The sequence below is a fragment of the Zootoca vivipara genome, chromosome 3, assembly GCF_963506605.1.
Source record: "Zootoca vivipara chromosome 3, rZooViv1.1, whole genome shotgun sequence".
In the NCBI taxonomy this organism is placed as follows: domain Eukaryota; kingdom Metazoa; phylum Chordata; class Lepidosauria; order Squamata; family Lacertidae; genus Zootoca; species Zootoca vivipara.
In genome coordinates, this window is record NC_083278.1 from 101,953,970 (window position 1) to 101,971,536 (window position 17,567).

General features: G+C 45.9%; 1 protein-coding gene across 1 annotated transcript in view; it reads left to right on the forward strand.

The window, feature by feature from the left end:
* TTC7A (tetratricopeptide repeat domain 7A) overlaps positions 1 to 17,567 on the forward strand; it is a 160,969-nt gene that overhangs the window by 109,578 nt on the left and 33,824 nt on the right. The window contains exons 16-19 of the mRNA XM_035111163.2: positions 1,152 to 1,268; positions 2,968 to 3,065; positions 4,233 to 4,367; positions 16,588 to 16,790. Coding sequence (XP_034967054.1) covers positions 1,152 to 1,268; positions 2,968 to 3,065; positions 4,233 to 4,367; positions 16,588 to 16,790 — 553 coding nt within the window. The remainder of the gene's footprint in view (positions 1 to 1,151; positions 1,269 to 2,967; positions 3,066 to 4,232; positions 4,368 to 16,587; positions 16,791 to 17,567) is intronic.

Here is a 17,567-nt window from a genome sequence, read left to right on the forward strand (position 1 = left end):
GGGCCGGAAGTAGCGCTGCCGCCATTTTGGAACTGGGCGGAGCATGCTCAGAAGTGACTTTTGATGCTGCTTTGCCCAGTTCCAAAATGGCCACCGCGCCAGAAGTCGCACTGCAGCCATTTTGGAACTGGGCAGAGCAGCATCAAAAGTCACTTCTGAGCATGCTCCGCCCAGTTCCAAAATGGCCGCCGCACCAGAATAAACCGGGGGAAAACAAAAAAATCCGTTTTTTCAGCTAGGAACAGCTGGAAAAAACGGGGATTTCCTGGGGAAAACGGGAGACTTGGCAACTATGGTTTTGGATTGCAGCCCATTGCTTATTTCAAGGAGTAGCTTTTTTAAAAAGAATAATAATATCAAAATGTTGTATTACTGTTCTTTGAATTAAGGAATAGGTGGCAAGCCCAAGGGAGGGAGGGTCTGGTTTGCACCAACACTTTGTCTTTAAACTTGATCCTGATAATCTCTGAGGCTTTTTCGTTTAAGTATAACTTCACACTCTTCTACCCATTTGGAGGAGCTGTTTTGTTTGCAGCACTAAAGTGCAGAGAGAGAGAGAGAGAGAGAGAGAGAGAGAGAGAGAGAGAGAGAGAGAGAGAGAGAGAGAGAGAAATTAGAGTGTTTGGTGATAATGGAATTACCTAGAATTCAAGCAGGACCTGCAACAAAATGTTGCAGCTGGAGTTCTCCTAGTTGACCATGCCTTGTCCTATTCCATTCCACCACCAACAGTTTTTTGTTGCCATCCCTCTCAGACATTTAGTATCTTCTAGAGCAGCAATGGCCCTCCAGCTGTTTTGGGACTACAACTCCCATCATCCCTAGCTAACAGGACCGGTGGTCAGTTATGATGGGAATTTGTGTCCCAAAACAGCTGGAGGGCAATTACAGTTCCCCCCCTGTCTTGTTCTGATCCATCCCTCTTGCTTCTCAGTGGGTCCATTTTGGCTACAATCCTGGCAACGTTCACCCGAGTTCACTATTAGCATATATGATCTAACTGAAAACCTGGAGATTCATTGCTAAACCTGGCATGGTAGCAAGTCCCTAAGCTCCATCCATTCATTAAGTGAAAATGCTGCCCTTGATAAAATATGTGCCTGTAAAATGAAATCGTAATTTTCTTCCCTTTCTCCCTGCCCTTCTTGCAGTTTACTCTTCACCAAAGTGAAACTGGAATCGGTGCACAAGGGCCCAGAGGAAGCTTTAGTGACCTGTAGGCAAATGTTGCACCAGTGGCAGATGCTTCATAATGTTTCACAGCTCAGGTAAGAGTTTGCCTCTAATTGGAGTTGCTTTTTGTTCTTGCCTCATCTGTGCTACTATGGATAAATCATCTTATCGCTTTTAGATTGAAGTATACCCTCTGGGTGTGAGCTTAACCTGTAATGTAAAAGTTTTTCCAAGTTTATTTTTATGCCATGTGGATGATGACTACATACAAGACCTAAAAAAACAAATGCATGTGTATGTCTTAGAAGGTTACAGGTAGGTAGCCGTGTTGGTCTGGGTCGAAGTAAAATAAAAAAAATTCCTTCAGTAGCACCTTAAAGACCAACTAAGTTTTTATTTTGGTATGAGCTTTCGTGTGCATGCACACTTCTTCAGATACAATGAAATAGAAGTCCCCAGGCACTTATGTAGAGAAGGGGTGGGGAGGGGGTGGGGAGGGGGATCACTCAGAAGGGTGGTGGAAGTGGGTGATTGACTGACTGATAGCTGTTGATGACCGAAAACGACTGCAAATGGTTTTGCATGAAAAAGCAAGGGTTGAGATGGCTGAAGATCGCTTATCATGTATAATGAGATAAGAATCCGATATCTCTGTTCTTCTTATCTCATTATACATGATAAGCGATCTTCAGCCATCTCAACCCTTGCTTTTTCATGCAAAACCATTTGCAGTCGTTTTCGGTCATCAACAGCTATCAGTCAGTCAATCACCCACTTCCACCACCCTTCTGGGTGATACCCCCTCCCCTCCCCATCCCCACCCCCTCCCCACCCCTTCTCTACATAAGTGCCTGGGGACTCCTATTTCATTGTATCTGAAGAAGTGTGCATGCACACGAAAGCTCATACCAAAATAAAAACTTAGTTGGTCTTTAAGGTGCTACTGAAGGAATTTTTTTTATTTTATGTCTTAGAAGAAAACACTTTATGTATGGTTAAATGTTTATATGGATTATTCTTTATCCTATAAAGTAAGTAATAGTGTTACAGAAATAAGAGGGTGATAACAACAACAGTCCTCGAAATGAGAATACGTAAGCAACAGAAAAAAAGAAAAAGTTATTAACAAGATATAAAAGATAGCTGCAACATCGAAGGAAGAAAACATGGATGCACGCCGTCATGAAAATTACTGTTCCGGAAATAGATAAATGTGGCTTATTTCTCTCTAAACCTATCAACGTGCTGCCTAAAACAACTCCTTCAAAAATAGGTTAATTATGTTAGTCAAGCCCTGCCAGATGATATTATTATTATTATTATTATTATTATTATTATTATTATTATTATTATTTAGAGCCAGGTAAACAGAATTTGATTTCCGACCGACTGTGGGTGAAAATGAGATCTTCCCTCTTACGCAATGAGGAAAAGGAGAGGCAAGCCAGATTTTTGGAGGGGCTAAACTATGCTTGACTGAAATGTGCCAAATTGCTCAGAGTTGCGTCCATCTCCAGCAGCAGCGCCTCCCCATCGCCTTGCTAGTTTGCCCTGTCAGAATGCCTCGCAGGGGCGTTGCTTGTGTGACACAACCAATTCCCATCTCTTCCGACAGAAATTTTCCCCCAACAACGGTGCATTTTGACAGCCGCTATCTCATACGCACAGATGTTTTCAGCTTTCAGAGCTGGTGGCAATTGGATGAGATATGATGCTCACTTGGTAGGCCTGTTCCTCCTGCGCTTCCCATAAACAACCATCCGTCACATTGTGGCCGTTGTCATTCCCTTGCAGCGATCTGGAGAAGGAAAGCAGCCTGGCCGAGGCGCCGCCAATCAAGAAGCACAACAGCATGTATCTCACTCTCCCCGATGCCCACGACACCGACTCTGGTAAGAGAAACAAAGCAGAAGATGTTTGGCAGCCCGAACCCAGCGCAGACATTCACATGGAGGTAGACTTCCTATCCAGGATTTGTGAAGCGGCTTCCTGGCAGTAGGCTGTTTATTCCCATGAGTGCGACGTGATTATTCACTAAATAATTGAAGGTTTCTGTGAGCAAGCAAAGCAATCGCCCACAGAGATGGTTGCCTGTTGCATCTCTACATGAGTTGCTGTGCTCATCATGGCGTATTTCCAATCTGACTCTGTTGGGGGTAGGTGACGACGACAACAACAACTATTATTGTAATAATATTTATATTATTTAAATATTACAGTCATACCTCGGTTTAAGTACGCTTCAGTTTGAGTACTTTCAGTTTAAGTACTCTGCGGACCCATCTGGAACGGATTAACCCACTTTCCATTGCTTTCAATGGGAAAGTTCACTTCAGGTTAAGTACGCTTCAAGTTAAGTACGGACTTCCGGAACCAATTATGGTCATACCTCGGGTTAAGTACGCTTCAGGCTGAGTACTCCGCGGACCCATCTGGAACGGATTAATCCACTTTCCATTACTTTCAATGGGAAAGTTCGCTTCAGGTTAAGTACGCTTCAGGTTAAGTACAGACTTCCAGAACCAACTGTGTACTTAAACCAAGGTACCACTGTATATTTATATTTATATTTATATTTATTTATATTTATATGCCACCTATCTGACTGGGTTCGCCCAGACACTCTGGGTGGCTCTCAACAAAATACTAAAAACGCATTAAAACATTAACCATTAAAAACTTCCTTGAACAGGGCGGCTTTCAGACGTCTTATAGTTGCTTATAGATGTCAAATAGTTGCTTATTTGTGTCCAAAGTATTGGAGCCTCAGCTTCACGATCTGTCCTTCCATTGAGCACTCAGGGCTGATTTCCTTCAGAATGGAGAAATCCATTATATACAAATGGCAGAATCCAACTTCTGGTTCACAGATTTAATTTCTTTGAGACAAGCACAGCTCTGGACTTCTGGAAAGCTGCCTAATATACTTATTTTCACCCTTGGTTTACATCAGGAATGGAGAAAGGAGCTCACTCCCCACCCCCATTAGCTAAAGAACAATATTTTGATTGGATAGCTAGATCAATGTTTTGTGAGTGTGTTTCTTTGTTTGTTTTCAGGCTCCCAGAGAGCATCTTCCATTGCAGCCTCGCGGCTGGAGCAGGCCATGTCTGAAGTCACCATGCACAGCACGGCCTTGAAGCAAGGGCCTATGCAGCTGTGGACAACTCTGGAAAAGATTTGGTTGCAGGCTGGTAAGTCTGCTTATTCTTTTTAAGATGGTTCCATACAGTGCTGTTTTTCTCTAGAGAAAGAGGGGCCAGAACTCACCATGAACACCTCCCTTGTTCTCTTATAATTGCAATGGCGCCCACCTAAGAGGTGCTGGAACTGAGTTCTGGTGAGTTCCTGCTGGAAAAAAACTCTGGTTCCATTTATCAGGTTTGTTTTTAGGTAGTGACAGTCCTCCATAAAAAACACAGTTGTTATTATTATTACAGTGGAACCTCGGTTTACGAATTTTCGGTTTACGAACGCCGCGGACCCGGCTGGAACGGATTAATCCACTTTCCATTACTTTCAGTGGGAAAGTTCGCTTCAGTTTATGAACAGACTTCCGGAACCAATTGTGTTCATAAACCGAGGTACCACTGTAGTATTATTATTATTATTATTATTATTATTATTATTATTTTCTATACCACCCTTCATCCGAGGATCACAGGGCAGTTTACAATATAAAAACACAAAAGTACATAACATAGTAGCAAACAAAAAAAAATACCATGAAGAAGGCTGATCTCCGAAGAATTGATGCTTTTGAATTATGGCGCTGGAGGAGACTCTTGAGAGTCCCATGGACTGCAAGAAGATCAAACCTATCCATTCTGAAGGAAATCAGCCCTGAGTGCTCACTAGAAGGACAGATCCTGAAGCTGAGGCTCCAATGCTTTGGCCACCTCATGAGAAGAGAAGACTCCCTGGAAAAGACCCTGATGTTGGGAAAGATGGAGGGCACTAGGAGAAGGGGACGACAGAGGACGAGATGGTTGGACAGTGTTCTTGAAGCTACGAACATGAGTTTGACCAAACTGCGGGAGGCAGTGGAAGACAGGAGTGCCTGGCGTGCTATGGTCCATGGGGTCACGAAGAGTCGGACACGACTAAACAACAACAATCCCCCCCAATACCCCATTTAACAGTAAGAGCAATTCACGGATGGAACCAATTGCCTAGCCGTGGGACAGTATGCTCTCCCTCACTGGGCATCTTCAAACAAGGGACTAAGCTGCCATCTCTTGAAAGTATTCTTACCTTTGAACTTCCTGCACTGAATGGATGGGGAGCTTAAGACCTTTTTCAACTCTGGGTCATTCCATTCCAACTCGACGAATGCTTTCCATTCCAGTGTTCATCTCATTCTGTTATTAGTTATAAAGCACCTCTGTTTTTTAGGTACTGTACAAAAATTAAGAAAACCGTACAATCCCTCCCCACAGGCATGCAAAAGGGCAGAATGAGGAAAATTTACACGGATAAGTACCAGAAAACAAGGGTCATTCCTAGTAAACAGGGACCTTTGGAGAATGTGAAATATTTGGCACTCTTCCCCACCCCCACCCCCGGCGCCCCAGAATTTCGTTGGCTATTGGCTGCGAGCTGCTGCAACTTTTTGCATATCAAAACTTTCTTTTCCCTTTCTTTTCCCAGCCCACAAGCCTTGTTTCCTAAGCTGACCCCTATTCCTTCTGCTTGTAATACTGTATTATTTTAAGCCTTTTCACTTGACTGCAATGCCCCAGTCCGCTTCCACTGCTGGTTCTCTCTGAGCTAAGCCCATGCTTTACCAAATATGGCCACTCGCAGAAGACTTTGCTCCAGTAATTCGATCCCTGGGTTGGCTGGATGCCCTCCGTGTGGAGCCTTGCAGACTTCGCCAGGTAGACCGTCACGCCGTCTTCCACAGCGCCGAGGCAAAGGGAGGACTGAAATACCCCATCTCTCTGCATTCTCCCTTCAAAATCTCCAGCAAAACTGAGCCAACCATTTCCGGTCCCCTGGGAGAAAATTAGATATTTTCCCTTAAAGAAATTTTGGCATGAATACCGTCCATGTGCACTGCAGTTGGAATGGAGGGCAGGCATAGCACAGTGAGCTGATGACAAATATCTGTTCTCCCATGTTGTGTGTACAGTAGGAACATTTTAAATGTATTTATTTATTTTATTTGTAATGGAGAGGTTAGTGGGAAGCTAGGCTTCAGATTAGGGACCCAGGTGGCACTGTGGTTAAACCACTGAGCCTAGGGCTTGCTGATCAGAAGGTCGGCGGTTCGAATCCCTGTGACGGGGTGAGCTCAACCAGGCCCGGCTCTAGGTGTAGTCCTGGTGGCGCAGGGCGCCAGGGCGCCGGGCCGGCAGGGGGGGGCGCTTGCGGTGAAGCAGCGCGGAAGCCGTGCTGCGCACTGCGAGGGCAGGGGCGCCGGAGCGATCTCCGCGCCTCAGCGCCCGACCTGCTTGAGACGGCCCTGAACTCAACCCTGAGCACAAACACAGCAGACAGTTTTCTGCACCACATAAGCCTCCTTTCTGCTAGAGCTGTGAGTGGGCAGCCTTCAGTTCGCAAGGATTACAGATGCCACCTTAGATGGTTTACAATGGGGGGTAGCTAAATTCATGGACACGGGTGGCGCTGTGGGTTAAACCACAGAGCCTAGGGCTTGCTGATCAGAAGGTCGGCAGTTCAAATCCCCGCGATGGGGTGAGCTCCCGTTGCTCGGTCCCAGCTCCTGCCAACCTAGCAGTTCGAAAGCACGTCAAAGTGCAAGTAGATAAATAGGTACTGCTTCAGCGGGAAGGTAAACGGTGTTTCCGTGTGCTGCTCTGGTTCGCCAGAAGCAGCTTTGTCATGCTGGCCACATGACCTGGAAGCTGTACGCCGGCTCCCTCGGCCAGTAAAACGAGATGAGCGCTGCAAACCCAGAGTGGGTTACGACTGGACCTAATGGTCAGGAGTCCCTTTACCTTTACCTTTTATGGCTATTGTAGCTTCTAGTCTGATATGGCAGGGCTTTTCTTAAAATCTAAGATTACAACGGGGGGAGAAATATGTTTTAGGATCACCTCCTTAGCTGTTGCTTTAGAAGGCCACAGGGACCATAATTGGGCCTCCATAATTTGGCCTCTCCACCATGTCTCTCTGCTAATTCACCTGAGTAGGGCAGTCTGTTTTGTAACTTTGCACTGTCTTGTTTAATTAGGCTACCCATCCATAGCCACCTGTGTTCAGTGCTTGGGTTACAGGAGTGGGGGCAAATGATGCCTAGTCTGCTTATTTGCTGATATGGCTTCCTAAGGATCTGCTTTTAGAAGGCTATGAAAGGACATGATGTGGCAAGAACTGGGAATAATGAGTGGTGAGAACTGTGGAATACATTAAGTCCTCATCTACCTTCCCTGCCCCCTCCTAATTCAAGCACTGTAGTGGGGGGAGGAAGTGTCTTGGAAAAGACCCAATAAAAGCACGATCTATATGTAAACAGCAAGGGAGCACATAGAAGCTTCCTTGGTAGGGGTCTGAGGAGAAGCAAACTAGTTCAGCATCTTAGAGAGAAGGAAGTGCTTCCAATCATTCCTGGGTGTCAAGGGGCCCTTGAATCTCCGAAGGTTCAACATTGGCCGGTTTGCATCTTGCTTTCACAACCTAGTTGGCAGAAGAAAAGTACATTTTCTGCGTAAACTCTCTCATGAATTTCTGAGACCTTGCAGTGGGTGGGTGGGTGGGTACTCTGATGATGATGAGTCTCAGGATGGTTCCTGAAAAGGAAAACCAGAGGTCTCCTGTTTGAGAACTTCCTGGTTGGAGGACATGGCCCTGCCTCCATCCTTTGACTAAGAGGATGAGTCTCCTTCAGTACCGCCCATCTCTCCAACCTCACAGAAGTTCAGGACTGCAACATTAGGCGAGGAGCTCTGCAGCCCGGCCTGCTCTTCCAGGGAGGCAGAGCCAACCCCGCCAGCCATTTTGCCAGCCTCCATAAGGCCTCTGTTGGCTTTCGTTTCTACTGGAACAACATCTTCTTATAGCTACCTTAAAAGGGAAGAGCTTCAGCCAGCTCGCTTGGAGCTATCCAGAGCCCTATTTTTGTCTGTCATCTGTGTAAGCAAGCTTCTGACTAGACATCCCCTGCTTCGGTTGTGACTTGACTTTTGCCTACCTTGGCTGGACTTTGCCTACTTGATCTGGCCTTGGCTGTTGTATTTTGGCTTTGTCTACCTTGACGAGCCTTTATTAGCTGCCTTGATTTTTGCCAGATTCTACCTGCTTCCCACACAAGACTCAAGTACCCATGGAACAGGATAAATTCAGAACATCAGCTCTATCCCTCCTCCCCCCCACAAGGCTAACCACCTGCAGTGGCTACTAGTGGACTGGAGGTTTTTAAAAACCATTTGACTTTTGGGGACAAAATTCCCAATTGTTTCTGCCTATGACATCAACTTTGGAAAGCATCCAGAGGTACAGAGCAGTTAGCATTTTACATGAGCCAGCTTTAATCTGTGCTCCTTTTTATTGTGCATCAGTGGCAAGCTGACATGGTTTGTCCAGCAACAAAAGGCTGTCAGAAGCAATACAAGTCAAGCAGTAGCTTTGCATGCGTTCTGCAGAGGGCAGGCAATCTATGGAGCGTTCGCTACTGTTCTCAGGAAATGGAGGTGAAGCAACGATCAAACCTTTTATTCCCCCAATCTGGTACCCTCCCTCCCATATTGTTGGACTACAACTCCCACCATCCCTGGCCATTGGCCAAGCTGGCTGTGACTGATAGGAGCTGGAGTCCAAATATATGGAGGTCACCAGGTTGGGGAAGGCTGCTTTAAGGATACCTACTTCTGAACCCAGGGATGTTCTTGTCCATTTGGAAAAGGCTCTTTCTACATTGCCAAGCTTGGGATTTTGCAGTTCTCTTTGTGCTTCTCCAGGAGATCTATGGAGATCATCTCCTTCTCCTTCTTTTCCTCCTCTCCCTCCTCAGAAGGAGGTCATGAGACCTGCAGAGCAAATTGTCTTGGATTGAGATCATTATCTAAGGTGTTACCATCCAGGAGGACTGTGGGTGCCTAATAGGGTACAGCACCTTCTTCAAACAGCATTAAGCCCCCACAAAATAAATAAATGGCTAGCTAATAGTTTTTTGCAATGAGTCTTGCTTTCCGCACATAACTACTGATGGTATTTCTGACACGTGGAAGAGAAAGAAATCAAACCCTCCTTCCAATGTTTATCATGCATAGCTGCAAGTTATCCCTTTTTTTAAGGGATTTTCCCTTATGCTGAATAGGCTTCCTCGCGAGAAAAGGGAAAACTTGGCAGCTATGTTATCATGTTTGCAGTCTCCTTGTATGGTTGGCCTGGAGGTGACATTTACTCATCCCAGGTCATCCAACCGGCAGAGATTTACAAGCCTGATTCCAACAGTTCGTCGTTCTTCCAATCTGATTTCTGCTGAGTGCTCTGTAAATTAGTTCCATAGATTAGAAGTGCTTCTGGTTCAGCAATAAGCAGAATGAATGGACTAACAGGAGCATACAATTAAATTTCTTGGAAGCACAGGTTTATTGCAAGCCAAAACAAACTCCCTTTGTCATGCCATTTTTCTTCTTGTTGGCTAGACGCACATCCTTTCTCTGTTCAGCTCTCTAATCCAGCTGCCACTTTCCCTCTCCTTCTGTCAGAAAGATTCCGTCTCTTGTCTTAATTCAAAGTAGCCAAGTTGCAGATCTACTTTTCCACACACACAAAATCAACTTTGTGCAAATGAAGGCTCCCATGCTATCCTTTAAGGATTAACGTTCCCCTAGCAAGTACATGGGCTGGGCCTTCAATTAGCCTTGCTGCCTTGTCATTCTGTTATACTTCTGGCTTTGATTTTGATTTTTTGGGGGGTCTTTAAATGTCTGCATCTGAAGAGGATTGATAGGCCCCCACAAATTCATAGCAGTCGAAAGGCTGGAAAGGGCTGCTTAGCATAGCTGCCAAGTTTTCCCTTTTCTCGCGAGGAAGCCTATTCAGCATCAGGGAATTTCCCTTAAAAAAAGGGAGAACTTGGCAGCTATGCTGCTTAGCTCTCTCTCCATCCCCCTTCTTCCCATCCTCCCCACTATCATTTTTCTTTCCTTTTTTGCAAGTGGAATTATATTGTTGGTTGCTAACAGATTGACGAATATGGTAATGTCCTTATGCAATATTCCTCCTGCTATCCTCATTTAGCTCCCAACTCCGCAAGATACTTCAGTGCGTGTGCGCCTAGCATTTATGCATCTGAATTAAGCCCACTGGTTTTCATGCTCAGGGTTCCCCAAGTGTTTAAACACCTCTCTGGAAAGCAGGGGACGGGAAACCTTTTTCAGCCACAGGGCCACATTCCCTCATGCCCAACCTGCCAGAGCCACATGCCAGTGGTGGTTGAGCCAAAGTCCAAAGTGGGTGGGGCAATGCATAGAATCGTAGAATTGCAAAGTTGGAAGTGCTTGGAAGGCAGCTATGCTTGCCACTATACCACCAACCAGAAGGGACCCTGAGGCATACCTGCAGAATCCGGGACTGCAGAATCTTGGGACTGGCAGCCGCGTGACACCGAAAGTTGTGTAGATGCAACTTCCAGTGTCACTTTGCCCATCTATGGGCACCAAAAATGGCCGGCGCCGACACTGGAAGTCGCGTCTACGCACTTCCGGACATGCATAGACGCGATTTCCGGCACTGGCCATTTTCAGTGCCCATAGATGGGCAAAGCAGGAAAAAATGGCCACCGGCAGGAGAATAACGGGAGAATAACGGGAGACGAAGTGATACGGGGGACCGCCGGAAATGGTATGAAAAAACGGGGGTTTCCGGGGAAAACGGGGTACTTGGCAGCTATGCCCTGAGGGTCATCTAGAAGCCCTCCTGCAATGGAGGAATCCTGCCCACAGCCGTCCCTGGCTGGGTTCGAACCAGCAACCTTCTGGTGAACAACCAGATGCACTGACCCTCGCACCAAGTGTCTGCATGTGATCTGCTTTTAGTACTGTATATTGTACAGCAGGCGACATTCCACCCACACAAAAACAGGTCTCTACTCATACACACCCCCGCTTGCAGTGAGCAAGAAGCAAGATTGCAATTCAAGGACAGATAGTTGTCTGGCTAAAGCACTCAACGAGGATAGGAAGCAGGACTGGTGATGGAGGGTGGCCAAGGGACAGATACAAATGCATAGAGGGTCACTTTTGATTCCTGGGCCTGAGGTTTTCCTACCACTGCTGAAAAGGGGCAAGAGGAATGTTGTGGTCCAAAGCTGTGGCCATGCTGGCTTTGGAAGGGATAAGGTTCCTTTGGAGCAGGGTCCCCAAACTACGGCCCCCGGGCCGGATGCGGCCCGATTGGCCTCGCAATCCGGCCCGTGACGACCCCCGCCGACCGCTGCCGCCGCCCGCTCTTACGGCACGCAGCGCGGCGGCGATCTTCAAAATCGGCAAAAAAATCGCCGAAAATCCTTTGTGCGCATGCGTATGGGCCTCTCCCGACCCAGAAGAGGTCATTTCCGATGCACTTCCGGTCGGGGGAGGCCCATACGCATGCGCACAAGCGATTTTCGGCGATTTTTTCCCCGACCGTGTGGTGCTGTGCATGCACACGGGCGAGCACACTCCCCCGCCCTCCGGCCCGCTGCGCGCGCACTCTCCAGCCCACCGCGCAGTTGGCGCGGCGGGCACCGGCCCGAAGCCCAGTAAGTCTGGGGACCCCTGCTTTGGAGTATTAAATATCCCATCCTGTGCTCTAAGTCGAAATCTCCTTTCTTGTGACTTGAACCCATTGGCTCGAGTCCTACCCTCCAGAGAAGGACAAAACAAGATCTGTTCATTTCAGTGGGTCTACTCAAATATACTTGAATACAGCCCTGATTATTATTGTTATTTTAATAAGCATTAGATTTGAGATAATCAGGTATTGTGCGTTCACCAAGCAAAGCAGCAACTACCCCAGCCGGCAATGGACCTGAATGTCAGGACAAGTAAAAGCCCAGCTTGCAGCTGATGACTCCCATACTTCCAAAATGGTTGACACCAAGTGTAAAACCATGTGGTCTCTTGTCTGCATTGCAAATAGCTGTACAGATCAGCCTTCTGTTACTTCCTAGCATTACTAGCAAATGTAATGTTGTTTACTCAAAATAGTTTTGAGTTTCCTCTCTTACTTCGTACCACAAGAAGCACAGCCTGTTGCTTTCATGTACCTAGAGGTAAGGTTATATCTTCTCAGAGCACGGCAAGCATGAGCAAGTACACCAAGATTTAGGGCTTTAATAAATAAATAAAAAGATTCTGCCACTAGTGATTGTTGTGATGTGCACCCCCATGTGAAGACTCCTGGCGTTCTTTGTCAATATTTAATAACATTTGGCAGGCTGGTTGGCTCACGCATTGAACGGCTGAAAAGAGTCAGAGGTCTAGAGCTGAAAAGAAAGTAACAGTGGAATTGCTTGCAAAAGAAAAAAGGGGGGGGGAGGCAATGAGGATTTCAAGCCTGGCCAGTTGCCCTAAAGGCAACCAGAGAAAGTACAAATGTTACTTCCCAGTGCCCTTTTCTTTTTCTCAAGCCCACATCTCTCTTTATCCTCTACCCAGAGAAGCAAGAGGCGTTATCAAGAGTTAAGCAACACATTCCAGCCAGACAAAAACACTTGGGGCACAAAGAAAGTGAAGAGTGCAGCCTGAGGAGAGTTTTGAGGGCCAGAGAGAGAGAGGATTGGAGGGCCACATTCAGCTTCAGACCTAAGGTACCTCACCTTAGAGCTTTTCCTGTGCCGACAAAAATATCCTGGGCCTACTTACATAAGCCATGGGCTCCCAATAAGTGAATTCACCAAAACAGAATAAGAGGCGTCTTCTGTTTAGGCTGAGACGTCAACTGAATGGTTATTCTTATTGGCACTTAATACTTTTATGAGCCTCTGGTCCCTGGCTGGTGATTCTTAGCTTTTGCCGGTTCCCTAAGACTGCTGAACTGAAAGCAAGCTCTGGTGCCTGCCATTAGCCGTTGGCCAGGGGACCAAGGACCACTGGGGACCTCAAGCCCTGCCTGCCCAGAACAACATCATGACAAAGGGAAGACTAGCCTAGCCCCATCCTCTGGCCAGAGAAGGAGCAGCTGCCAAGAGTTTGCTTCCCCATCCCTGCCAGAAAAAGTAGACTTCAAGTACCAGTTGCCCTTGGACTAGAGTGGGAAGTCAGTAAACTCATGTTCCCACCCACCCGTCAAAGAACTAATGGGTTTGGGGTGGGGTGGCTTTTGGGGTATAGGGTATGGGTTGGTGTTCTTCCCAATTGCTTATAAACTCTCTTGGGAACCATTTGATTGAGAGGTGGGGTAAAGGTAAAGGGAACCCTGACCATTAGGTCCAGTCGTGACCGACTCTGGGGTTGCTTTACCTTTACCCCACCTTGGCTTTACTGGCCTAGGCAGCCGGCATACAGCTTCCAGGTCATGTGGCCAGCATGACAAAGCTGCTTCTGGTGAACTAGAGCAGCACACGGAAACACTGTTTACCTTCCCGCTGTAGCGGTACCTATTTATCTACAGTGGTACCTCGGTTTAAGTATACAATTGGTTCCGGAAGTCTGTACTTAACCTGAAGTGTACTTAACCTGAAGCTAACTTTCCCATAGAAAGTAATGGAAAGTGGATTAATCCGTTCCAGACAGGTCCGCGGAGTACTTAAACTGAAAGTACTCAAACCGAAGCGTACTTAAACCGAGGTATGACTGTACTTGCACTTTGAAGTGCTTTCGAACTGCTAGGTTGGCAGGAGCTGGGACCAAAGAACGGGAGCTCACCCCGTCGCAGGGATTCGAACCGCCGACCTTCTGATCGGCAAACCCTAAGCTGCGTCCCGAGAGGTGGGGTATAAGCCTTCAAATTAAGATAAGCAACCTTAGGTCCCCATGCCCTGGCTCTTCTTACTGGTGAGCTTGGAAGGAAAAGCCATCTATCTCATTGTTTATTTAAATAATTTCTTTTTTCATTTCATATTGCAGAAACGCCATAGGTGCAGAATAGCCTGAGAAAAGGGGTGTGCTCTTAATTTGCCGCCTCCCGCACGAAGAAATTCGTCAAAGGCCTGCACCTTTCCCCTAGTTTAAGGCAACACTTCAGTATAATCCTGTTCAGGCCTGCTCAAAAGTCAGCCGCACTGAGTTCAATAGGACTTACTCCCAGACAAACGTGTATCATATCGCATTCTTAGGAAAGTAAAATACTTTTTTTGTCCTGTCTCTTGCTACCAATACAGCGGTAATACAAATGGCATCCAATTCATGCATTAGCATTCTATCTGCTACCTAAAAGTAGATCTGCCAGGCAATGGAATAATCATAATTATTTTTGTTTAAAAAATGTGTTTCCCCATAGCCATAAACAAGAATCACTGCATTTCTTTCAGTGTCAAATATTTCATTTTTAGTGAGATGGTTCAATAAAAACAAAACATTTTTTTTCCTGAAGGTTTTGTGAGGACTTAATAACATTTGCACGTAGGGCGTAATAAATCTTAGTGTTTACATTAACAAAAATCGATTGATAATGTCATTGGGTTGCATTAGTATTCTTGTTCAATATTTCTCATCGTGAAAAAGTAACAGAACAATTACTTCTTGTTGAGCAAAGTAAACAGTCGAACGGCCTCATTTTTATTTGTCCATTTTTTCCTTTTTCCGAACGGATTTCCCTCTGTTCTGTGTGCACGTGAGTTAAAATAGCCATGAATAATAGACTCTGTTAATGCTTTTAAAATAACTCATAACTGTCGTCTCTGGTGTGCTGATTTTCTTGATACCCAGCTAAACAAAACTTTTTTTCAGCAATGCGCAGGGAAAGTTTATTAATCTAAAGCACTTTAAACATGTTTTTCAGCTAAAAAGGCTCCCAGAATGGCTTATATGAGGTTGATAACAAACAAGGCAGTCCCTCCACCTCAGGCTTACAATCTAAAAAGCATGGCACAAAAGGTTAAACTGATGAGGAGGGAAAAGGAAAGCAAGCAACTTCAGGCACTAATTTACTTAAAAGCACAAGGTTCTCATAATAGCCATATTGAATGGAAACAGTTCAGGGGGAGAAGGAGCCAAAAGCTCTTCACCACCTCAGAATGTAAAATAAGCTTCTGAGCATGTCAGTCAGAATCCAGCCGATCTGCGTTGGTAGTGTTTGTGCACAAGTGTGTTAATGTTACAGATACTTCCATGTTAGGGATGGGAGCTTAACTGCTTGCCTCCAGATTTGACAGTGATCCATTTTACTGAATTGTCAGGACTATGAGCTTGTGAAAAGCTTAGGGTAATAATAGTGCATACCACCCATTTTGCAGAGCCTGCTTCTTTCAAACTTTGTGATAATTGTGCACTTCCCTGTTCTGTAGCAACGTGCACGAGAAGTTGCTTTCACCTTGACTCTGCATTCCATTCGCGAAATAGGTTCTGTAGCTTCTTCAACCCTACCATTAGAGTAAGGCTTATAGCTCAGTGGCAAAGCGTTTGCTTTTCACGCCTAGACACCTAAGCTCGTCTCCAACAAAACAGGGTTCTCCTCCTTATTTGCTGTATTTTACACAATGACTGTGTTCTACCTGCACCATGGGAGACAGTAGGCCAGGCATCGGCAAACTTGGCCCGCCAGATGTTTTGGTACTACAATTCCCATCATCCCTGACCACTGGTCCTGTTAGCTAGGGATGATGGGAGTTGTAGTCCCAAAGTTTGGGGGTGCTTGGTCTTTGGGCCTTATCCGGTAGCTGCTTTTCTTATGCTTTTAGGCACTGTCTCTCTTTTTCCACCATCTTCTATTACCCACGCCCTTCTTTTTTCCTCAGTTTGTTTAAACTGTAAATCTGCAGGCGGGATGTTGTCGGTGCTAATTCTACATTTTAACAGTGCTTTGTTTTCTTTAAGGCACTTAAGAAATTACTGTTATTTCCCAGGTGCCAGGTGACTGGGAGAAGACCACTGCCTGAGAACAAAAAAGAAAAGAAAAAGAGATTCCCTTTAATACTTACTTAATTGGGGGGGGGCAACTAAACTAAGGGCTGTACCAAACCACAACAAAGCTGCAAAAAAACCAAAACAAAACCCAGAAGCAGCAAATCCACCAGGTTCATTACATGCTTCTTAAATATCCAGTTTTCTTCTCATTTATGAACCAACCCAGGAGACTGAGTGTGTGGCCGGTAAACAAGCTACGGTTTATGAGTCCGTAAAATGCACAAATGCCAGGAAGCACACATTTTCAAAATCAGCAAGTCATAAGCGGGGGGTCATTTCTCACGAGGCTAATGTCTCGCCCTTAACCAGCATTGTCAAAGTTTCAGCTCTCCAGAAAGATGCCAGGGGACACCCACTTAAATGCACCGCTTTGCCTTGTTTCGTTTTTGTTTTGTAGCTGAACTCTTCATGGAGCAGCGGCACCTCAAAGAAGCAAGCTTCTGTATCCAGGAGGCAGCCAGTCTCTTTCCCACATCTCACAGTGTGCTGTACATGCGGGGGAGGCTGGCGGAGATGAACAGCAGCTTGGAGGAGGCTAAGCAACTGTATGATGAAGCACTGACGGTGAACCCAAGCGGAGTGGAAATCATGAATTGCTTGGTGAGCATGTATTGGGGGCTGCTTTGTGTCCTTGTCACATAGTGAGGGTATCCTATTGGCCTCGTTACGGTGGAAGGAATGGGATCTGGGGAGACACAGTACCATAGTTATAGTAAGGGAATGCAGGGTCCTTGAATTGTGATTCAATGTTTATTTGGAATTCTCAGCATCCTTATCACAGCTGCAACAGGTGCTCTGTGCAAATGGAGTGTGTTGTGAATGGTGAGATCCAGGTGAGATGGTTACCATTTTAATGTATTTAAATTTTTGTTGGAAGCCGCCCAATTATTATTATTATTATTACCAACAGCAAACACTCTTGCTGTGTCTGTTGCTGAACGCTCCTGGACCTAAATGTTTGACTCTGGGAACATTATAATAATAATAATAAATTATTATTTATACCCCGTCCATCTGGCTAGGCCTCCCCAGCCACTCTGGGCGGCTTTCAACAAAATATTAAAATACAATAGTCTGTCAAACATTAAAAGCTTCCCTAAACAGGGCTGCCTTCAGATGTCTTCTAAAAGTCTGGTAGTTGTTTTTCTCCTTGACATCTGGTGGGAGGGCGTTCCACAGGGCGGGTGTCACTACCGAGAAGGCCCTCTACCTGGTTCCCTGTAACTTGGCTTCTCGCAGCGAGGGAACCGCCAGAAGGGCCTCGGCACTGGACCTCAGTGTCCAGGCAGAATGATGGGGTGGAGACGCTCCTTCAAGTATACTGGACTGAGGCCATTTAGGGCTTTAAAGGTCAGTACCAACACTTTGAATTGTGCT